The following is a 25,295-nucleotide window of genomic DNA, read 5'->3' as shown; positions in this document are numbered from 1 at the left end:
TTCAAACTGCAATGCCGGACGGACTTTCATCAAGCTCTAGCTGATTACAGCGACACGTTTATCTTTTCTTTAAAGAAAAAACGGACTCTAACAGGCAGATAAGCATCCTTCTTTCTATCTTCTTTTTCTACTTGGCTTAAATTGGTGCAGCAAAAAAGAGATTTGTCAATGATCAGCTGTGAAGAAATTCTAGGTGAGTTTTGGCTTTTCTCTTTCACTAACGAAATTAAGGAGGAAAGAAATCGAAAAAGCTTATCTTTGTTTTTATTGCAAAAAGCTGTCCTGGAGGTGCATTCTAAAGATATCAACGGAAGAGGGATTTCTATTTCGAGGAGGGGGGGGGGAATTTTTTTTTTTTTGGTCTATTTCATTTTGACGAATCTGCTTGTTCACGACGCCACTAATTGTTTTGATGTTGGGAACTAAGTTTGTTTTGTATTCCTGAACACATAGAGATAAGGCAGGCTGTATTGTCTACACTGATACAAGCAAGCCTGAAATATTAACCCAATTGTGGCTGAAATAATTTTTGTCTCTGTGGTTTTAAGAATGACAACCAGGAAAGTGAATGAGACCATGGAAGAAATTATGTTTCAGAAAATAATGGGTGAGATTGAGATAACGAAACAAACCCTGAGACAGGGTAGACAGGAGATGAAAATTGAACTTAACAAAATGACGCAGGAGCTTAAAGAAATAGTGGATTCTGTGAGAGAGGAGTTTGATGGGATAGGGAAGCTACAAGACCTGGAGATTGGAACAAATGTGAAATTTGAAAAAGATTTGGAGTTTATGGATGTTAGAAATAAAGTTGACTGTTTGGAATTCAACGTTGTCTCTGAAGAAATTAATGAAGATTTTGGTGGTAAAGTTATCAATGTCTTGGATAATTTTCTGGACTGGAATGATGTGATGGAGCTTGACATAGAAAAAATCTATGGAGTTGGCTACAGATATGTGACAGTGGAGAAACTCTTAAGAGATGAGCCAGTGCATTTTGTAAAAAAGAAGAACAGAGATATGACTTTGCAGCAATACTTCAGCAACATATTCAGAATTCTTGACTGGAATGATGTGATGGGGCTTGAAATGGAAAAAAATTATGGAATTAACTACAAATATGTGACAGAGCAGAGATGCACCCAGAGCAGAGATGTGACTTTACAACAATATTTCAACAACATATTCAGAATTGATGGCAAAGACATATTTGTGATGGGGGAAATTCCCATCAGACTCTTGTTATATGACTATGGCTACGACAGCAAGATCATCATGGGATACTGATAATGGACGAATGGATACTGAAACCTCTGGATTTAACAGGACTATTGAAGATGGAAGATGGAATTAATATTGATAATGGAAGAATGGTTATGGAAATTATTGGACTTAACAGATTTGACGAGATGGATTAATTGATATGTTTACTTGGACTATGGCTATGACAACAAGATTATTATGGGATATTGATAACGGAAGAATGGCTACTGAAATTACTGGACTTAACAGGATTATTGAAGATGGAAGATGGAGTTAATATAGATAATGGAAGAATGGCTATTGAAATTATTGGGCCTAACAGATTTGAATTAGATGGATTAAGCGATATGTTTATTTGGAGAAAAATTGAAAGATATATCTTTCAAGGAATTGAAACCTCTCTTTGACTTTTTGTGGAAAGAATAAAATAATGTTTATGAGATTTGATGATTAATTAAGATAACTACTGGAGGAAAGTGATTTCATAATATAATTTTAGAGATAGGATTGTTATATATTCTAGACCTATAACTGATCTGCGACAAATCGGAAGTCGACATTTTATTTTATTGTTTAATTGTTTTTGTTTTGTTTTGTTTTTTGTCTTTGAAAATTTGAATAAAAATTAATGATAAAAAAAAAGTTTGTCTACAATTGTTCTATTTCACGTAATTCTGTATGTACCATAGCACTTTACATATATTTCAGAAAAGTTTTTTCCTTTGTTTTAAATAATCCAGTTTCTAACCACTATTGTAGAGACATAATAATGAGCCTGCTGCTGTTGGCCATAAACCAAAGCTCTGTGGGGCTCCAATGAGCATACATAACTCTGCGCAAGCCTCATTCTTCCCTAGTCAGGGTATGTTCCATTCTGTCTGAGCACTTGGAGAATAGCTGCCTCATAGCCAAAATACAGCTATCCCTATTCATGTGTGTGTGAATGCCAACCAAAAAAATTTGCTATATCATATATAAACAATAAAATAAACAACCTATGTTCTCTTCTATGAATGCAGCAAACAGCTCTTGTACTGTCTGTAGCTACTACCAGAAATATCTCATAGTTAAATAAAATAAAAGTAAAATGACAAAACCTTGATTTTTTTAAAAAAAGTTGCTAAATTGTGCTGAAGCATAAATGCAGGTGATAGGTTGATGTGCCTAATGTATCACCGCACATGTCAAAACCACACCTCTTAAACATGTAGAAGGGTAGCTTTAAGGATATTATACCTGTGGCAATTGTGCTATTTTCCCATTCCCCAAAAGTCAGATTTTCTGTGGTCTGAAAAAAACACAGAAGTAGCACAGACGAAACACAGAACGAAAACTATTGGAGACAACACTATGTAAATGTCTCATCACAAGTGGCTGAACAAACATGGTTCTTTCACAATAAATACCTAGTGTGGAAGCACTCATTGGAACAGTTTTTCCTATACTGACCGGGAGAGGTCACTATAAGCCACCTTCTCATGATGTAGCACAGGGGTGAAGAATCTTTTTCAGCCCAAGGAACACAATTTCTTCTGGACCACATGCCAGTGGTGGGAAGGCCAGAGGCAAAAGTCAGAGGAGCAATGAATACAAAGTTTACCTTAGTACAGTAGACTAGTTTGACACACACTAGCACACCCCTCTCTGTCTTCCACCCAGTCAAGAAGTATTATCAGTGTTCAAAGGTCATATTCCACCCAAGCAAAAACACTCAAGGGAGATGTAAACCAAGGCTGGTGAAGGGTGTGGCCTGTGGGGAAAGTGTGTAGCTGGGGAGAGGGTGTGGCCTGGAGAGACTCAAAGACCAGGTAGAGAGGCCTAGAAGCCACATTTGGTCCGTGGTGCTGGAGAATCCCCACCCCTGATTTAGCATTATGTGGATGAGCCTCAATCAGCCTGGGCAAATTTCAGGATCGCTAACTCCTCCCTCCTCTCTTGTCCTCCAGCACAGCCAGAAGGATATTTTGGCAGAGTAGTTTCATTTTTAAAGAATCATGTTGTAGTGTTACGTTTAAACCAAAAATCATTGATTTAAACTAACTCAGGTTAGTTTCATAGTAAGCCCACTTCAAAACGTAGTTTATGAAGTTGTCTTATTAAACTAGCCAGACTTTGTTTTACACCAGAATCCCTGATTTGAATTTATTATTATTTATTTATTATTATTTATTAGACTTTTATACCGCCCGACTAGCAATAGCTCTCTGGGAGGTGAACACAAGAAATACAATAAAATACGCAGTAATACAACAAAGACATATAAAAATAAAACAATCTAAAATCAATTACAACAGATTTAAAATTAAGTTAGCTTAAATTAAAATTAAAATTAAAATGCCTCGGAAAAGAGGAAGGTTTTAACTTGGCGCCGAAAGGATAACAATGTCGGCACCAAGCGCACCTCCTCGGGGAGACTGTTCCAGAGTTCGGGGGCCACCACTGAGAAGGCCCTAGATCTTGTCATCACCCTCCGGGCCTCTCTATGAGTCGGAACCCGGAGGAGGGCCTTCGTAGTAGAACGTAGTGTACGGGCCAGTTCGTATCGGGAGAGGCGTTCCGACAGGTATCTTGGTCCCGCGCCGTGTAAGCCAGGATTCTTTAAAAATGAAACCAGACTTGGCAGAAATCCTCTTCCTGGCTGTGTGGCAGGAGAAGAGGAGGGGGCATTTGAGTCCAATGCTTTGCTCTGACTCTCTGAGGCTTGTCCATGTAGCACTAAGCCATGGTTTAGTGTTATAATCGAACCAACTTGAAGAGATTTGTTTCTCTAATGTTACTAGGTCTACAATGATTTTTAGTATCAATACAAACGGTACGTTTACAGTTGGGAATTATGTTGGCAAATGATGCATTTTAGCTATACATGGTGTGTGCTTGCCTTGCAACACCAACATTCAAATGTTTATAACACATCCTATTTTGAAAACAAACAAACAAACAGTAACACTAATCAATCTACTTACTCCTCTTGTAAAATAAACTCAAGGTTTTCTGGGGAAAACTGGCCAGTCACAGGATGCCTAAATGTTGTAGTCTGCTGGTTGTGGCTGAAAGGAAAACCAGAATATAATTTAATACCAAAGCAAGCACAACTCTCAGAAAGTTAAAATTTTCAAAAATATTATTTCATCTGCCCAACTGTTGTTCATTCACAGAAATATTTCCTTCAGTGCAGCAGATACTTTCATCTGTTTTGTCACAGATTTGTTGAATCTACCAGAGGTCAGGTGTCCTATTTAAGTCCTAAATAAGGACAAAATTTGTTACATACTCTTCTGATATTTAAAAGAAACAAGAAATGGATGTCTTTTGCTTTTGAAAATTGAAATGATCCATAAAGAATTATGACGTAGTATTCATTTGGGAGGTTCAGTTGTATTCATTCAGTGTTTTCTTGTACAACAGATCTGGCCATTTTTCTATGCAATTTTTCTTATTTTAGTTTGTATTAGTATAAACACAAAATATTAATATCCTATTTTTAATATAACAATAAATAATTCCATTATTTATATATATATATATATATATACACACACTAGCCAGTAGTTTGGGGCCTTTCTTCCTCCTATCCCTAACTGCATTATTGCACAGTTGACCCTCACATAATTTTACACTCTACATTTCCATTGTAACTACATGAAAAATGATCACAAAATTAATATTTTATTTATTATTTTAAAAATGGTACACTCCACCTTTCCATTGTGATCACTAGGATCAGGGTGGCTTTCAACAGAGTAAAAACAACAACAAAACAATTATTAATAAAACGAAGCAGTAAAAATAGGAGAAAAACAGGAGACTGGCACAGCAGAAAAAAAATAGCTTGAGATCAGTCCACTAAAAACTGTCTGCCAGAAGAGAAAAGTTTTGGCTAGCAACAGAAACCCAGGAAACAGGACTTCCGGGAAGGGTGACTTAGCCTGTGCCTGCTTTTGAGACGGGCTCCTGCCTCAAAAGAAGCTTATTCAGATATATCAGTCAGTATTTTCTTTTTTTTTTGACTGATTAAACTTCTCCCGGGTAGGGAGAAACGAAGAGATTAACCTCAAAGCCTATTTTTGTTGGGACGACCAGATCTCATTAATTTATGGGACGAGGTCCAGCCGACGAAGGTGGGACGGATTTTCAACAGCAAGCTCTATCTGTTAAAGCGAACGTTCATCTTATCTTCTAAGAGAGAACGCACTAACAGGCAAGCACCCTTCTTTCTATATTTTTCTTTTACTTGACTTAAATTGTTGCTGTTTAAAAGAGATTTGCCAGATTGATCGGTTTTTGACATCTCACTGGGGAGCCGTAACTTCTCTCTGCTACGCACTAATTAATAGCTTATCTCTGTTTTTGTTGCAAAAAGCTGTCCTGGATTTGCATTCTAAAGATACACACAGAAGAGGGATTTCTATTCCAGATTTTTATTTTGAAAAATATTATACTGTTTTGAGACTACTCTCTTTTTGGTCTATTTTATTTTGACGAATCTGTTTCTTGACGATTGCCATTAATTGCTTCGATCCTGGGAACTGCATTTTGTTTACTTAACTATTGGAGAGATAAGGCTGTCTGCTCTGTTTATACTGTGATGTCACCAAGTTTGGAGTATTAACCCAATTGTTGCTGAAATAAGAAGTGGTTTTCCTATATTTTTCTTTTAAAATGGCAATTAAGAAAGTGGCTGAGAATCTGGAAATAACTATGTTTCAGAGAATAATGAATGAGATTGAGATAACGAAAATTGAATTGAGTAAAATGAAGCAGGAGATTAAAGATATAAGGGTCCCTGTGAGAGAGGTGACCCTGGAAGGGGTCCCTGTGAGAGAGGAGACCCCGGAGATTGGAATAGGGGTCCCTGTGAGAGAGGAGACCCTGGAGACTGGAATAGGGGTCCCTGTGAGAGAGGAGATCCCGGAGATTGGAACAAACGTGGAACAGGAACAAGATTTGGAGTCTATGGACTTTAGAAATAAAATCTATTGTTTGGAACTCAATGTTATCTCTGAAGAAATTAATGAAGATTCTAGAGATAAAGTTATCAATGGCATGGATTATCTTCTGGACTGGAATGATGTGATGGAGCCCAATATAGAGAAAATCTATGGAATTAACTGCAGCCATGTGACAATGGAAAAACTTTTAAGAGATGACCCAGTGTATTTTGAAAAAAAGAACAGAGATATGATTTTACAGCAGTATTTCAGCAACTTATTCAGAATGGATGGCAAGAAAATATTTGGGATAGAGGTAATTCCCATCAGACTCTTATTATATGACTATGGCTTTGACAGCAAGATTATTATGGAATACTGATAATGGAAGATTGGATATTGAAATTACTGGACTTAACAAGACTACTGAAGATGGAAGATGGAAAATGGAACTAATAGAGATAATAGAACAATGGCTACTGAAATTACTGAACCTAACAGATTCTGATGTGATGGATTAATTGAAATGTTTATTTTGACTATGGTTATGACAATAAGATTATCATAATTAGTAATGAGATGGATTAATCGATATGCTTATCTGGAAAAAAAAATTGATAGATATATTTCTTAAAGAATTGAAACCTCTCTTTGACTTTTTGTGGAAAGAATAAAGTAATGTTTATGAGATTTGATGATTAAGCAAGATAACTACTGGAGGAAAGTGATTTTATAATATGACTTAAGAGACAGGATTGCTATATATTATAGACTTATAACTGATTTGATCTTTGACAAATGGGAAGTCAATATTTTACTTTTTATTTTTTATTTTTGTTTTTTTTTTTTCTTCTTTTCTTTTTTTCTTTTTGTTTAACTATTTTTGATTTTGTTTTTTGTCTTTGAATGTTTTATGATTTTGTCTTGTATGTTTTATGAAAATCTGAATAAAAATTATTGAAAAAAAAAAAAAAAGAAACCCAGGAAACAGGGGGACAAATGGACTTTCTGAGGCTAGGCCCCCTCACATGTTCCAATCAGTCACACCACCATTCATCAGTGGAAAACAGTTTCCTCCGCAGATCCTAAAGATATGGGAGAAAATAGTTTTTCAAGTCCAACAGAATTTTTTGGGGGTAGTATTTTAGTATAACTACTAGTAAAATTCCTGTTTCCCCTTACATAAGAGAAAAAACCTTGCCAATGGCTTCCGCATAGATTTGTAGTTCTACACTTTCTACACACACACACACGGCCCACTTCAGACAGCTGAAAATTCCTGAGGCCCACCATCGTGCTGCAGGGGCATAGCCAGTGACAAACATGTGGCAGATGGAGGCAGAGTTTGGCATAATCATAGAACAGTAGAGTTGGAAGGGGCCTATAAGGCCATCAAGTCCAACCCCCAACTCAATGCAGGAATCCAAATCAAAGCATTCCCAACAGATGGCTGTCCAGCTGCCTCTTGAATACCTCCAGTGTCGAAGAGCCCACTACCTCTCTAGGTAATTGGTTCCATTGTCATATGGCTCTAACAGGTAGGAAGTTTATCCTGATGTCCAGTCAAAATCTGGCTACCTGCAACTTGAGCCCATTATTTCGTGTCCTGCACTCTGGGACGTTTGAGAAGAGATCCCGGCCCTCCTCTGTGTGACAACCTTTCAAGTACTTGAAGAGTGCTATCATATCTCCCCTCAGTTTTCTCTTCTCCAAGCTAAACATGCCCTGTTCTTTCAGTCTCTTTTCATAGGGCCTTGTTTCCAGTCCCCTGATCATCCTTGTTGCCCTCCTCTGAACCAGTTTGTCTACATCCTTCTTGAAGTGCAGAGACCAGAACTAGACACAGCACTCAAGATGAGGCCTAACCAGTGCTGAATAGAGGGGAACTAATACTTCACACGATTTGGAAACTATACTTCTGTTATTGCAGCCTAATAGAGCATTTGCCTTTTTTTGCAGCCACACTGCACTGTTGGCTCATATTCAGCTTGTGACCAATGACAATTCTAAGATCCTTCTCACATGTTGTATTGCTGAGCCAAGTATCCCTCATCTTATAACTGTGCATTTGGTTCCTTTTTCCTAAGTGTAGAACTTTGCATTTATCCCTGTTGAATTTCATTCTGTTGTTTTCAGCCCAATGCTCCAGCCTATCAAAGTCCCTTTGAATTTTGTTTCTGTCTTCCATGGTATTAGCTGTGTCCTCCAATTTTGTATCATCTGCAAATTTGATAAGCATGATCTGTACCTCTTCATCCAAGTTGTTAATAAAAATGATAAAAAACATTGGACCCAGGACTGAACCCTGTGGTACCCCACTTGTTACTTCTGCCCAGTTTGAGAAGGAACCATTGATAAGCACTCTTTGAGTACAATTCTGGAGCCAACTGTGGATCCACCTGATAGTTGTTCCATCCAGCCCACATTTAGCTAGCTTGCTAATCAGAATATCATGGGGCACTTTGTCAAAAGCTTTGCTGAAGTCGAGATATATTATGTCCACAGCATTCCCACAGTCTACAAGGGAGGTTATCCGATGAAAAAACAAGATAAGATTAGTTTGGCAGGATTTGTTCTTCATAAATCCATGTTGGCTCCTAGTAATCACTGCATTGTTTTCAAGGTGCTTACAGATTGACTGCTTTATAATCTGCTCCAGAGTTTTTCCAGGGATTGATGTTAGGCTGACTGGTCTGTAGTTCCCCGGTTCCTCCTTTTTGCCCTTTTTGAAGATAGGGACAACATTAGCTGTCCTCTAGTCATCTGGCACTTCACCAGTCCTCTATGATTTTGCAAAGATAATAGACAGTGGTTCTGAGAGTTCTTTAGCCAGTTCCTTCAATACTCTAAGATGCAGTTTATCGGGCCCTTCCGATTTGAACTCGTTCAAAGTGATTAAGTATTCCTTGACCATTTGTCTATCAATCTCAAGCTCCAATCCTGCCCCTTCTGCTTCATGTTTCCCAGGAAGGTCATAGACCCTTTTTGGGGAGAAGACTGAGCCAAAGTAGGAATTGAACACTTCTGCCTTTTTTTTGCCATCTGTTGTCATTTTGCCATCCTCATTGAGTAGCTGTGCCACCGTTTCTTTTCTCTGTCTTTTACTATGGACATACCTGAAGAAAGCTTTTTTGTTGCTTTTAGCATCTCTCTCTAATCTCAGCTTGTTCTCACCTTTAGCTTTCCTGACGCCATCCCTGCAATTCTGTGATACCTGCCTGTACTCTTCCTGTGTGGTCTGGACTTCTTTCCACTTCCTGTATGTGTCCTTTTTTGTTTTCGGGTCATCTCTAAGCTTTTTGTGAAGCCACATTGGCTTCTTCTGCTATTTTCACCCTTTTTTCTTTGTTGGAATTGCTTGCCATTGTGCTTTTAGAATGTCCTTTTTTAGAAACTCCCACCCATCTTGGACTCCTTTTCTCATTAGGGTCACTTGCCATGGAACCGTACTTACAATTGTTTATTAAAATCAGCTTTCCTGAAGTCCAGGGTGCGCGTATGGCTACTCTCAGCTTTTGCTTCAGTTAAAATCAAGAATTCAAGTATGGTGTGGTCACTTTCCCCCAGAGTTTTTATAACTGCCACTTCATCCACCAAATCATCTCTATTGGTTAGAATCAAGTTCAGGATAGCTGATCCTCTGTTGCTTCCTCCACCTTCTGTAGGAGAAAGTTGTCTCCAACACAAGTAAGAAATTTCTTGGAGGGGCCGTGTTTGGCAGAATTTGTCTTCCAACAGACACTTTTTCTTCCAACAGTGCCACGAACTTGCACTTGTTGCAGGTATATCACATGTCGTTCTCAGGCAAGAAAACAGACATAGCAGGTCACAACCACTGGAGAATCCTTCCCGTTCATACTTTCTTCTACCTTTTGTTTCTTTCTAACTACTTGTTTTGGAGCGGCCTGTGCTTTGTCCTATCCTACTTCAGGGTAAACTTGAGAGTCCCACTGGTATGTGGTACACTGTACAAGGAGAATTATGTATGTATGTATGTATGTATGTATGTATGTATGTATGTATGTATGTATGTATGTATGTATGTATTTATTAGGGACCTCCCCGTCGAACTCCTTTGTCAAACTCCTGTTTGCTCTCCCTGTTCACTCGCTCTCTGAAATATGGCTTGCTTGTATCTCTTCTCCTGTGGACCAGCTGAGACAACTCCCTCTGCTCTGTTCAGTCAGGAAAAAAAATCAGTTGGCAATGGCTGGCATTACTTTCTACTGATATCTAACCCATCTCTGGAAATTGCTAAACTCTTTGCCACAGTGTTTTCTTTGTGGCAAGGAGTTCCATAGCTTAGCTTTCCTCAAGATAAGTACAGACATTTTATTTATTTATTTATTTAAAATATTTCTATCCTGCCCTTCTACCCTGTAATACGGCATTCAGGGCGGCTTACAAAAATAAAATCAGACATGTACATAATAAAATTGTAAGCAGTAAAATCACAAAAACATTAAAATAAATTAAAATACATAAAATAAAATATATATATACACATACATACATACATATACACACACACACACACATATAGGGATTGATACTAAAGGGACTACATTGGCTCTGGGGTTACTGTGATTCAGCCTCTCCATTTCAGACATAATTTGATGATCCAGAAGCATTAAGTGGAGAAGGCTTTTTGCATTACATTGTCCCTTCCCACCCCCACATACCTCTCAAATTATTTTTAGCCATCTCCTGTAATTTCTTATCCCATTATCCTTCCACACTCAGCTTTACCTTATTCCCGCCCAGCCACCCCTCTAGTGCCAATTTCTTTCATCCCTCCTCCCTGGTCCTTTTACACTCACTTCTTTCTTCTATAACAGCTTTCCTTTCTTATCTCTTTCCCTTACACACCTGGTTTGTATGCTATAATAAATATTATTACTACTGCTGTTATTAAATATCAACCTTCTATCTCACTTTCAAGTTTCCTTCAACTTCTCTGGCTCTTTCCCCTCACAGAGGGAGACTTCTTTTGTGTGAAGCAGTACATAAATTAAATATAATATAATGTAATCCAGTCTTCCCATTGTCAGGAAAAGGACTTCAGGCGAGTTTTGTTTCACTTGTACAAGTTTCCTGGCTTTCATAATTCTTGAACCAAGGATCCAGGCTTAAAAGAAACTCTGGCTTTTTTAACAAGACAGCTCCACAACACATGGGTTTGAAGTGATGAAACTGACGAGAGTTTGTTTTAAACTAGGATCACTGGCTTGACCATAACTACAAGTCAGGATACCGTACAAGCAAAACTAAACTCTGCTAAACTCCTTATCCTGGCTGTGTGGGTGGAAAGGGAGCCAGCAAGCCCAACATGACACTCTGGCTCATTCTGGTTCATCCGAGTAGTTTAGCTAGTGTTACATGCGAACCCAGCCAAAATGTCTCTGGATGATCTTGTATTGTTAAAAAAAAAATCAGACTTCAATATACTAAAATCTGTTGTTTACTATATACATAAACACGCTATTTATTTATTTATCAAATTTGTATTGTTTTCCTCAAAGGAGCCCAAAGCAGGAGGAGTGCAAGCTAGTTAAAAAGTTACATGAAAACCATAATCCAGTCTTCCCCAACCTGGTACCTTCCAGAAGTTTTGGGCTCCAATTCCCATCTGCCCCAGCCATCATGACCGCAGCTATAGCTGGAAAAAAGCACTCCCAGCCACCAAGGCTAACTGAGCCTCTAGTGACAATGCTGGATACAGGAGTACAGTAGGGCCCCACTCATATGGCAGGTTAGGGACCAGACCCTCACCAAAAAGTGGGACATAGCGCATGATCAGCTGTACAGTACAGCTGATCGTGTGCTACAGCTGATCACTGTCAGCTGTAGCGTGGTGGCTGGAGCTCCCCATGCTACAGCTGATTGCCCAGCTGGAGCCGTATTAGCGGAATGCCAAAAAGTGGGGTGCCAAAAAGCGGGGCCCTACTGTATCCCCAAGCTATAGAACTGCTCCTTCCAGGGGAGTGCAAACCCCATCCAGAAAAGGCCGTCTTCCCATTTCCTGAACTTGAGAACTTGGAACACATCTCTCTGTCTGTTCAGGATTGAGTTTCAGTTTATTGGCCCACATCCAGTCCATCACTGCCTCCAGACACCTGTCTAGCACCTCAACTGCCTCTTACAATTCAGATGGAACAGAGAAGTAGAGCTGAGTGTCCACCACATATTTGTGACACTTCAAAACTCCTGTTGACAGCTCCCAACAGCTTCATATAGACGTTAAATAGCATGGGGACAAGATGGAACCTTGTGGAACACCACAGGAAAGCTCCCATGGTGTTGAACACAAGCCTCCCTTGACCTCTTTCTGGACATGTCCCTGGAGGTAGGACCAGAACCACTGAATTACAACATCCCCAACCCCCACCTCTTTGAGCTGCTCCAGAAGGATACTGTGGTCCGTGGAATCAAAAGCCGCCAAAAGATCAAGGTAAATGCCATCAACCAGGGTGACCAGGGCAGTTTCAGTGCCATGGCCAGGTCCTAAAGCCAGACTAACATGGATCCAGATACTCAGGTTCCTCAAAGAATGCCTGAAGTTGGACTGCCGCCACCTTCTTGAGCACCTTGCCCAAAAAAGGGATATTTGCCACTGGGTGATAGTTATTTAACACTTCTGGGTCCAAGGAGTTCTTCTTAAGGAGGGGATGCACCACTGCCTCCTTCAAGGCAGATGGTACTCTACCCTCTTATAGAGAAGCACTGATCACTCCCTGGACCCACCCAATCAGCCTCCCACAGGTAGCACTAGGAAGCCAAGATGGACAAGAGTCAAGAGGGAAGGTGGTTGACCTCACTCCTTCAAGCAGCTTTTCCACATCTTTAGGCCACAATAATCAAAACTGATCCAGTACAGAAGGGATAGACAGTGCATTGGATGCCTCCACTGGACTTGCTCTAACTATGGCATCCAACTCGGTCCAAATCTGACCAATTTTGTCCCCAAAGTGCCTTCCAAAGTTGTTACAGCAGGCCTCTGAAGGTGTCAGAGCAAAGCTCTCTTGGCCAGATGACAAAGGCCGATTCACCACTCAGAAAAGCTCTGCCAGCAGCTCCTTGCAGATGCAATGGTAACTTGCAAGACCTGTTCTGTGGTGTAGTTATCTAGTGGAAACCAGAAATCCAGAGAAATACTTCCAAATACCAATAACGAAAAAAAATTCTTTCTGCTTAAGAGCTATATTTAAACAGTCACTAACAATAGCACTCAAGCAAGCTGCCAAATGTAGCAATCAGTTCTATCTAAAACCTTTTATGGTCTTAAAAATATTTTAATTAGTATCACATACTTTGAACAACTATTTAACCTGGCTGAAGTCCATTCCAATAACATACACCTGGCTGTGGAAGTCAGCTTGTGGTCTTTTCACCAGTAAGCTCTGTTCAAATTCTTTCCCTTCCAGTTGGTTAATTATTCCTCCATGGCTCAGGATTAAAAAGGCTAAATACCTTTTTAACAGCAACTGGCTGCATAGTTCCATGTTTGGAAAGGTTAAGTCCGTTTCTTCCACTTGAATACATGTTCCTATACTCCTCATTTATGTTAATTTTTTGTTTATATATCTAAAGCTAGGTTTCCATCTGATTTTATTTCTTTATTAGATTTGCTTCAGGGGCAATCTGCCACATGTCAGAGGGTGTTACTATTGGGAAGGAGATTTAGAATCCCAACTAAGCATTCGGAATTTCACACAGTTATTTGGATATCAGCCAAGAAGTTGTAGAATGCATTTGGTAGTATCATCTAACCCAGCCTTGTCCAACCTTTGGGCCACAGATGTTGCTGGACTACAGTTCCCATAATTCCTGACGATTGGCCATGCTGGCTGGGGCTGATGGGAGTTGCAGTCCAGCAACATCTGTGGCCCAAAGGTTGGAAAAGCCTGATCTAACCCTTCAGTTGCTCTCCCAACTGTGTGGCTACTGTAATGTAGTAATAATGGTGCTATATTAGCTGTTAAACTGATGCAGTTCAATATCTGATCCTATGAGCTTGCATATCTGACTTGATTTTTAGCCCCCAAATTATAAAATGCTGCTTCAGTCCCTGGCACTCCAGGTAGAGCTGGCAGAGTACCCTGTCTGAAATCCTGGAGAGCTCCTGCCAGTTAGTGTAGACAATGAGCTAGATGGTCTGATTCAGTATAATGCTGCTCTCACATTCCAGATTCCCATTAAAGCCATTAGATAACCATAAAAACTTAAGAGTGCATATATGAAACCAACCTGCCTGTCACACAGGGAGGCCTCACCCAACATCCCTCCATTCCCTAGCTCTCACCTGAAGAGAGTGTCCCTTTCCCCAAGGGATTATTCACTTATGTGTCAACCCCTATGGGTTGCCTTCTGCAGGGTTTGCCACACTGCTGGGCCACAACATCAGAACCTTCCCAAGGACGTGCTCAGAGCTGGTTCAGGTGTTGCTGGTCAGGAAATAATTGATTAGCACCACAGTTAATGTGCCACTAGTCCTCAGGACAGATGTTTCAAGGGCAAGAGGAAAATTCAAGAAAACAATCTGCCTCCCTAGTTTAGATGTTACAGCCTCTGCTGGTTGCTGTCAAAGTTTCTGCTGTAGCCACTGTTGTCAGAAAAAGGATTCACAGCAGCACCTCTTTTTATTCCTGACCCAAACACCAGCCAGAGAGCTCCCAAAGAAGTGCTCAGTGCTGGCTCAGATGTTGCTGGTCAGGAAATCAAGGGTTAGTGTCACCTCCCATGTCATCTCAGACTAACATTTTTCCTTGACTATGTTCATTGCACCACAATATAATATGGTGAGGAGAATAACATATTGGCAATTAATATTCTTTATACTAGCAATAGCCCCATGTTTGATGGAACTGAGCAGAATGAAAGTCGGTATCCAATGAATGGTGCTCCCATCAGCATAAGGATTTCTGTTTGTGCAATGGGACTTTCCCCCCTCTCCTTCTACAAATCCCCCTTAACCAGGAGGATTTACAAGGCAGACCTAAACCAGCATTATTTCAGCAGTCTATACAATTCTCATAACTTTCACCCCCAGAAACATTTCTTCTATCATCATTCTTTCTTGATCTGTAATTTTTTCAGTGTTTCTCTCCCTTTCTTACCTTTGTACTGAACCCATTCAGGGTGCCACAGCCTTTTAATTGGGAGTCAAAGAATTGTGCATATCCTTTGTGGGATGGGGTTATTAAATAGTCAGGTTACCCTTCCTGGTTCTTCCTAACAGCTAACATTTAACGGTGCAATCCTGTGCATAGCTACTCAGAACTACAAAAAAAGTATACTGCAATTTCATTTAAAAATATCAAATCAGTTTACAACAATTATAATACAATAAAACCCACACAAAAATGAAAACAGGTAACACCAGCTCACTATTATGGTGGCAAAGAAAAGTGTTCAGCAAATATTTGAAAGTTAGTACAGAAGGTGCCTGCTGAATCTCGTATTGGAAGAGCTTTCCATAGGAGTGGGTCAGTAACACTGAAGGGTTGGTTTTGTGTTGATCTCAAATGAGCCTCACCAACTTGGGGAACTTACTTCCAGCTAAGCATGCATAGGACTGTATTATCAAAGGAATAATGTAGTCTGGATAATATATAAATCCAGTAATTGTCCCATTCAATGCTTTATTTGTAGCCCCTCTTGAGGCTCTGGAAGTGCACAAAAGTAGAGCTGTGTACTTGTAAGCTTCAGACTATAAAGTTGTGACCTCTTTCACAGGAAGTTACAGATCCTTTCTCTATTAGGTCACTTGCCACAAGACTAGAGATGAGTCACAGAACCTTTGAAGCAAAAGTATGACCCAGCAAATGAGTATGCTTCTACTTTGAAATAAGAGTCCTTGTTTGAAGTCATACAGATGGAGGTCAGCTGACTTATGACCAGCTGTGGCTGGCATGCTGGTCAAGTGACTTACTCACTGCTTGCTGGCTATAAAAACACAGCACAGAGACACAAATTCAGAGCGCAGACAAAGGAGACATCAATCAACATATATAAATGGTGTAGACTCTGTGAAGGCCTAGGGAGAGCAGTTGACTGGCTCACCTGAGCCCCCCCACCCACCCAAATAGCTGGGTTGGTAAAATATTATTTGCTATGAAGAGCCTGAATGCTGATAATCTGGTACCTGAATAAAAGCCATATTAATTAGTACAGCTGGTGTCAAACCTTATTGCTTATCTGACTTCATCAAAAAAGAAAAAAAAACCCTCCAACCCAGCAAATGCAAGGGGTTGACAGAACAAGGACTAAGAGTGCTTAGTTTATCCTAGGCATGGGAAATGACACCTTATATTAGCATAAGCTTCTACAATTAGCTTTCTAATTGTTTATTTAGACAATTTATATGACACTTAACATTTGAAAAGTAGTTCATAAGAAAAGGTACTCAGCTTTTCTGACAACTTTTCCCAATTAGAGCTTCAAGAGATTTACAGATCTAGTTTTCAGTTGGACTTCCCCTGCTTATGGGGTAAATGCTTGTTCCATCTCCTTTGTGCTGAACTGTGCTGTTCTGCCTGGATTTGGTTTTGCAAAACAGACTTTTAACTTCTGGAATTCTATACCTATATAGATATATGCTCTGTCCTTCTTACCATCCTGACAAAAACAGTCTACTTTATAGCTAGTTTTTTTAACAAAAACCTTTTGTACATTTGCATGTATGTATGTCCACAACACATTTTTCCATGTTATCAAATTAATGTGACTATAGCTTTAAACCCTCTATGCCTATCCATGTTCAAAAGCTTTGTAGTGCTCAGGCTGGTGGCAAACCAATATATTTGGGTTTCTATATAAGGAACTGAATAAGTCCCCCCCTTCACCAGGCAGAAATATATGTATAAAATATTAATTGTTAAGACCCATGTGGGACTGTGGCAGCTGAAAACGGTATTTGTGAGGTTTTGAATATTTTAAAGGAACCAGATGTGGGTGCAAGTGTAGGAAGTCAATTTAAACTCTGCTTGATGTAATAAGTTTTCCAAAGATAGTATTTCAGTTATACCTACAGAGTGGTGTATTCGTCTTACATAAAGAGTTAATCAAAAGAAATGAAGCACAATGAGAGCACCCTGAGGTTTCTTCCCTCTCAGGAGGAATGGTATTCTCCTTACTTCAGAGACCCGAAGGAAGTCTTCCTTCTTTCTCTTGAGCTGTGCTGCTCAGAATTTTGGGAGAGTCAATTTTCAAAGCAAAAATCTGCTGTTTCAGGGGAGATGGAAGCATCTATTGAAAATGGCTTATGCTGGAAAATGCACAGTATGATTTTTCTCTCAAGCACTTAGCCAAGAAAGGGGTTTATGGACAGCACATAGAACTGCAGATCACTTCCTTTAATGTGTAATTATCGCAAACAACAACAAAAATAACCAAAACTGGGGAAGGGAGCTTTCAGCAGAAGAAGAAAAACGTCATGAAATAGGATCCAGTGCTACTCTGGCCAGCTACAGTGGGATTTGTGGGGTTTCTGGAATGGGGTTGATTTACGCTAGCATTCAGCCCCTTCCCCCATCCATACACCTGACATTCCTAGTCCTCTGCCCCAGCACCTTCTTCTACTACGCAACAAGAGAAAGTGCACTTTGGACCTGTTGAGTACAGACAGGCAGCACAGAATTGCAGGGATGACATCCAGAAGTCTAAAGCTGAAAATGAGCTGAGGTTAGCAAAGGATGCTAAAAGCAACAAAAAGTTTTCTTCAGGAACATCCATAGTAAAAGACAGGGAAAAGAAATGCTGGTTCAGCTACACAATGAGGATGGCAAAATAATAATAGATGACAAAGAAAAGGCCAAAGCGATTCCTACTTTGGCACAGTCTTCTCCCCAAAGGGGGTCTTTGACCCCCCTGGCAAATTTGAAGTTGAAGGGGCAGGATTGCAGCTTGAGATTGATATACAAATAGTTGAGAAATACCTAATCATTCTGAATGAGTTCAGATCTCCAGGGCCTGATGAACTGCATCCTAAAGTAATGAAGGCGCTGGGTGAAGAGCTCTCAGAACCACTGTCTATTATCTCTGAGGAATTGTGGACAATGGGTGAAGTGCCGGATGACTGGAGGAGGGCTAATGTTGTACCTATCTTCAAAAAGGACAAAAAGGAGGAACTTGGGAACTACAGACCAGTCAGCCTGACATCAATTCCTGGGAAAATTCTGGAGTGGATTATAAAGCAGTCAGTCTGCAAGCACCTTAAAAACAATGCAGTGATTACTAGAAGCCAACATGGATTTATCAAGAACAAATCCTGTCAGAATAATTTTATCTCATTTTTTTATCGGGTAACCTCCCTGGTAGACTGTGGGAATGCTGTGGACATAATATATCTCAACTTCAGCAAAGCTTTTGACAAAGTGCCCCATGATATTCTGATGGAACAACTATCAGGTGGATCCACAGTTGGCTACAAAATTGTACTCAGAGTGCTTATCAATGGTTCCTTCTCAAACTGGGGGGGGGAGGTAATGAGTTGGGTACTGCAGGGCTCAGGGCTCTTCAACATTTTTATTAATAACGTGGATGAGGAGGTGCAGGGAATGCTTATCAGATTTGCAGATGATACAACAATGGGAGGGATAACTAATACGCCGAATGACAGAAACAAAATTCAAAGTCATCTTGATAGGCTGGAACATTGGCCTGACAACACCAGAATGAAAGTAAAAAGGGATAAGTGCGAAGTTCTGCACCTAGGAAAAAGAAACCAAATGCACAGTTATAAGATGAGGGATACTTGGTTCAGCAATGCTACATGTGAGAAGGATCTTGGAATTGTTGATCACAAGATATGAGCCAACAGTGTAATGTGGCTACAAAAAAGGAAAATGCTATTTAAGCTGCATTAACAGAAGTTTCCAAATAAAGTGAAGTATAAGTTCCCATCTATTTGACACTGATTAGGCCTCATCTTGAGTACTGCATCCGGTTCTTGACACTGCTCTTTAAGAAGACAAACTGGAACACGTTCAGAAGAGGGCAACAATGATGATCAGGGAACTAGTAACAAAGCTCTAGGAGAAAAGACTGAAAGAACTGGGCATGTTTAGCCTTAATAAGACTGAGGGGAGATATGGTAACACTCTTCAAGTACTTGAAAGGTTGCCACCCAGAGGAGGACCAGAATCTCTTCTCGATCATCCCAGAGTGCAGGAAAAGTTACAGGCTCAAGTTACAGGAAGCCAGATTTTGGCTGAACATCAGGAAAAGCTTCCTAACTGTTAAAGCGGTACAACAGTGGACCTAGAGAGGTGGTGGACCTGTTGAGTACAGTGGTACAACAGTGGAACTAATTACATAAGGAGATGGTGGACTCTCCAACACTGGAGGCAACATGAAGCAGCTGGACAATCACCTATCGGGTATGGTTTAAGTTGAATTCCTGCATTGAGCAGGGGGCTGAACTTGATGGCCTTACAGTCCCCTTCCAACTCTAAGATTCTATGATTCTAAGAAGGTAGGAACCCCACCATTCCTTTCTCTCTTGGACAATCCTCAATTTTCTTCTGCTGCTTTGGCTCCCATTAATCTAGGTGCATGGAAGATGACCAGATTAAACTGGCCCAACCCAGCAGTTACTCTTAGGAATTATGACCGCGGTCACTGGAATAATTCCTCTCCTTCCTAGAAAGGATGGTGTCTGGCAGTTTCTCAGTCACATGGGATTGAGCTAAATCCAAGATTGGGTGGGGGAGCTTGTGTCAGCTGCATTCTGACCATACATTCTGAAATACTGTATCAACAGAATAATCAGAGCTGTCTAGATCTCAACTATCTGTGCACCACAGTGTTGGGGATTTGTATAGATAACATTTTTTCCTAGCAATTTTCCATGGAAAGTGGATTAGAGCTGGATGGCTTTGCTTTACTTGCCATGATTATAATACTTCAGTGATTTGTAGCACTACTGTTAAAAAAAAAAACCTGAGAACTTAGCTATAACTTTCAGGTCTTTGAAACTATGTTTCATGGAATAAATGCTGTAAGAGATGCCTCCCTGACAGTATGCTCTGGATTCATAAAACAAAACATAATTTACGAAGTACTACTCAAATAACTTAGCTCAAAACCAATTCCAAGAGTTACCAGCCAAAAGTCTTATTAGAGTTTCGTGATTGGTCATTATCTACATGTGTGTGTGTGAATGAATGAAGAAAACATTAAGAGAATAAGACTTTTAGCTTGAAGATGGTTGAACTCAATAGTATGGCCTGTTTTGAATAGCTCCACCACATCAATGGGTATTGCTGCATAGTTTCAGATTCAGTGTTATCATCTCTGGCTTCATAGCCTCATCTTGTACTCTTTTGCTTGCTTGCTTGCTTTTCAGCGGGCACTTACAGCTTCTGTTGCAACCAAGGACACAAAACAGGAGTGTCATAGGCTCTAAAAACATGTCCACCTCTGCAGAAGCAATATCAGTACTGGGATTTCCGATGGCATATTAATGTTGTTAATAGTCTTGGAGTAGTATTTTGAAGGGTGGGGGATATTAAGATGAACTAGTTCATGTATTTGATCAAACAGTAATTGTTTGAGAAAACTGGTAATGGATGTTGCTCCAGTGGGTGCCCTCAAAGAAGATATACTGTACAGTAATTGTAAGAATGTACATTTATTAGTAAAAAGCAGATGGGCCCAGCTTTGACAGATAATCCTATCAAACTGCCAGGAGAATCCTTCACCACCATTTGGAAAGCAAGACATGTGGTCTTTCATTATTTATTTTGTACAGTGTGTACAATGTCAGCTATTTTATGCCAGTTATGTCATCTTCAGTATCAAGTATTGATAGGAAAACTTGATAACAGTCCGGACAAATAAATTTGGACTCAATTATAAATTTAGTCCATAAGCTGGAAGACGTGTTTGTGTGTGTGTGTGTGTGTGTGTGTGTGTGTGTGTGTGTGTGTGTGTGTGTGTGTGTGTGTGTGTGTGTGTGTGTGAGAGAGAGAGAGAGAGAGAGAGAGAGAGAGAGAGAGAGAGAGAGAGAGAGAGAGAGAGAGAGAGAGAGAAGATTCATTATGGTTTTTGCCAAATTCCACATCTCGAGTAAAGGAAAATAAGTGATAGCATTGCATAACCCTCTGCCTTCTCTGTTTTCACTATATATGCAATTATATCCCTGAATTGCTAGAATCCTACAAGCATGTCAGGACGTCTCCATATCAATCACCTATTAATCTTTGATGATTTAGTCAGGATATTCAGATTAAGTATATTTTCAATTGTACTTAATTAAGATAGCCTGCACTTGCTACTTTAACAAATTGTATTCAGTTACTATACAGCCACGGGAATGGGGGGAAATGGCGATGGAGGAGGTTGCTTTGTTCTGAGCTCCGTGGCTCCCTCCTAATTTACTGGCTTTATTGTTTTAAACTTTTACTTTATTGTTTTATGGTTTTAGCATTTTAACACTCTGTTTAGTATTTTGTGATTAAGGAGTCTAAAGTTTAACATTTACAAACTGAGGTGTGTTCAGCCTGCTGTGCTTAAACCACTCCACTTAAGGAAAGGTGTTCATGGTCAATTAAAAACATAGAGCACACCTAGAAATTTGCTAGAATATATTTCACCTCCTATTGTTTTATCTTGTGCAAACTGAGACACTCCTCATATCCACTGGAAACTATTCTGCAGAAGAGTCAGTGACATCATTCCACAATTGTTTTTGATGTTTTTTTTAGTTTAAATTATGCAAAGTGTTGCTGTGCTTCACATATTCACAGAAACAGAAGCAAAAGGAAATAATTTACCATAGGAAAGTTCACTAAAATTGCTAAATAAATCAAACGTATTTAAAGTGACTATCTAAACAATATCAACTGTCTTAATATTGTTGCTTCCTCCCTGCTAAAACAAGATCAGCACAGCACATGTCTTGTTTCTGTTCTTTGGACTGACTACACATGTTGCCACCACTCACCATATGCTCAGAGGCACATGTTACCAAATTCTTCCAAGCTACACAGGAAGTGGATTGGACTGTGAAAAAACAACCCAAATTGTGTTTGCGTTTTTACCAATTTGTAGGGCAGTACAATGCCTCAGAGAGGTGGTCAAGTCTCTTGCTCCCCTGGTGCATTCACTATAGCTACCCAATTTCCATCCCAGTAGATCAACATGCTGATTCAGTTGTTCAGTCAGAACTAGAGATGCTGCCAAAGTTCACTTGGCTCTGGCCTGGAAACATACCTTAGGAGTTTGGCTGCCTCGAAAGAGAGCAATAGAACTCCCCCTCCCATTCTAACAGATGGATTAGATTCTCTCCATCCATTTTCGATGGACTATATTCTGAAGCTGTCTAGTCACCGCTTATAAAAGAACCTATTATCCCAAGGGTTCCTCATGTTGTTGTTGTTTTGCTCCCAATCCAGTAGTAATCAGAAAGCATTCCCTATTTGAACAGAGGCTGCTTTCCAAGAAAGTGTTATCCTGCTTAGGAATCCCTAAGGTTATTTAAAAAGCTGCTGTTTTACCCTTCTTTTTAGTGCCATTTTTTTGCTTCTGTCTTTTTTTTCTTAGTCCTTAGTCCATCGTTTGCCCTTCCTTTTTTCTTGGCAACAAGGATGCATCCTTCCTCTGCTGGGTTCACCTGAGATGAGACAGTGCCTAAAAATTATTTTCTGCAAATACTTCTACACAATAAATAAATGTTAAAGAATCCTCGTCCTCCAAAAAGGCAAATGTGAAAATTATGCAGACTCTTAGGCATGTTTCTGCTTTGCAGAAGCTAAAGACCAGGGACTCATTAAGAATTCACTGTACAGTTAACTTGCAGTACAATAGTATACATGTCAACTCAGAAGAAAGTCTCTGTGTTTAATAAGGCTTTCTTCCAGGATGGCTTTGGTTTAGGGTTGGCATTGGGGAAAACAGGGATCTTCCTAAGCGTGTCAGGAAGAAATAGCATAGAAGTTTGGAATGATATCACTTTCATCGCAGCAAAGCAGCAACAAAATCTCAAATATTCTGGTATGAGAATATACATTTTAAATGACATTTTAAAGAACCCACTATAGAGAAGTCTGCAATTTTATTCTATAAGCTATTCTCAGTTATGTTTTAATTATTCTCAAAAGCAATTACTTATTTTTATACCGTCACTCAAATATCACCATGGTAACAACAAAAATCTTCTATTTACTAAAAAGACAATGGACATTTAATTACTGCCACTGATTCTGCAGTTGAATGAAAATGTTTAAAACAAAATATTGACAAAAATGAAGAAATAGTATACTAATTAAGATTTAAAAAATAATGTTGTCATCTTAATAATGTTAATTTCCACAATAATTTTATTCTTTGCAGCTTTTAAAAGATGTACACCTAACATCATCTCTCAAGGATTTCTTGATAAGGATTCATCAAGGATTTCTGTGTAGCTAATCTGCTGACTGAACTCCTGGAGGCCAAACTAGACATTGTCCTTGTTTGCATGTCACGCCAAGCAAAACCTTGGCTTAATATAAATGAGCTAATGTGTTTGGCTATCCCACACAAACCACAAGCTGTAAATCATAGGACAAACCTTTTATGGAGACAGCTAAACTATAAGCCCAGGTTCAGATGATACACCAAGCCAAACCATGGCAGTAAAGTGACCAGGAAAGATAAAAGGAGCCATGATCTCCTCTGGAAGTCCAGGAGTTTTTTGTTACATTAAGCCATGGTTTTGCTTATGTGTGTGTAAAGTTTTCTTGATGGCTTTTTTAAAACCAAAAGGTCACTTCTCTAGGTGCAATCAGGACCAAAGATATGGTACAAAGGCACTGTAAACCACTCCCAGTTACTTATTTTTACATGGTTTCACATAACATAAAACCTGCCCAGTAAGAGGCCTGGAGGAGAAACTGATGTAGCAGATTTGGAGAAGGAAACCAATAGCTGGGTAAAGGGTTAGACACCTTCCATCTAACAGCTTCTCCATCTATGAAAATGGAAATGGACTGCCTTCAAGTCGATCTCGGCTTATGGCTACCCTACAAATAGGGTTTTCATAGTAAACGGTATTCAGAGGGGGTTTACCATTGCTTCCCTCTGAGACTAGTCTTCCCCAGCTTGCCACAGCTGCACAAGCCAGCTCCTTCCTTGCCAAAACTGCCAGCTGGGGGGCAACTGGGCTCCTTGGGACTATGCAGCTTGCCCACGGCTGCACAGGTGGCAGGGCACGTAACCCCTGAGCCACTCACTGTGGGGGTGATCTTTAGCTGGCCCTAACACAAGCGGGGATTTGAACTCACAGACTCTGGACTCCCAGTCAGGCTCTCCTTCCCACTGGGCTATCCCAGCTGTTATAAGCAACTTTTATTATTGAGAAAGAGCAACCAGGGTAGCATTACACACATATGTATGTAATATTAGCATCTAAAAGTTATTGTATCTTTTATCTTCACATTCCCATAGTTAACCCCAGAAGTAAGAAGCAAAATATGAACAAGCTTTTGCACTGAACTTCCTTGGCTGTCATGAGTTCTGTGGTGCCTTTGGTCCCAGACCTAGGACAGTAGGCTCTGGAAGAAGATAAAGAGGGAGATGACAAGGAAAGGGAGGGGGAGGCTGGAACACTGGGGCAAGGTTTGGCAGGTGGGGCTCTCCCCTCCCCCCAAATGCGGCCGTCTTCAATCATGAGGCAGGAGTTATGGCTCCTCCCCTTAGGGAAGGGTTGTAGCTCAGTGGTAGAGCATATGCTTCGCATGCAGAAGGGACAGGTTCAATCCACTGCATCTCCAGATAGGGCTGGGAAAGAACCTGGTCTGAAATACTGGAGAGCTGCTGCCAGTCAGGGTGGACAGTACTAAGCTAGACGGACCAATGATCTGACTCTATATAAGGCATCTTCCTATGTTCCTTTGTATAGTAGGGGAGAGACCTTTGTTGGAGTCTGGGAAGGGAGAGGATCCGCTGGCTGGGGTGACTGAACAGGATTCGGAGGGGAAGGTGGCCTAGTCTTGTCTTCCAGGATGAAGCGCAACCTTTAAAGAAGGTGCCATCTTTGAATACATACCCACCTAGATGCAGTGCACGTCTACAGGCAAAACATTCCCACAGGTCTAAGCATTCTTGCGAATTAGTGTGCCC

The 25,295-nt window shown here is 40.1% G+C and overlaps 1 protein-coding gene across 7 annotated transcripts in view; it reads right to left on the bottom strand.

Moving 5' to 3' along the window:
* Nucleotides 1-25,295, bottom strand: part of PLEKHA7 (pleckstrin homology domain containing A7) — a 326,893-nt gene that overhangs the window by 171,505 nt on the left and 130,093 nt on the right. For 5 of the 7 annotated variants that reach the window (XM_061610258.1, XM_061610259.1, XM_061610264.1 and 2 more), the window contains one exon: nucleotides 4,227-4,310. The exons of the other annotated variants lie outside the window; for them this stretch is intronic. In XM_061610258.1, the coding sequence (XP_061466242.1) occupies nucleotides 4,227-4,310 (84 nt within the window). The remainder of the gene's footprint in view (nucleotides 1-4,226; nucleotides 4,311-25,295) is intronic. 7 annotated transcript variants of the gene reach the window in all.

This window comes from Rhineura floridana, chromosome 2, assembly GCF_030035675.1.
Source record: "Rhineura floridana isolate rRhiFlo1 chromosome 2, rRhiFlo1.hap2, whole genome shotgun sequence".
In the NCBI taxonomy this organism is placed as follows: domain Eukaryota; kingdom Metazoa; phylum Chordata; class Lepidosauria; order Squamata; family Rhineuridae; genus Rhineura; species Rhineura floridana.
Note: the sequence above shows the minus strand (reverse complement) of the source record. Positions and strands in the feature narration are given on the sequence as shown.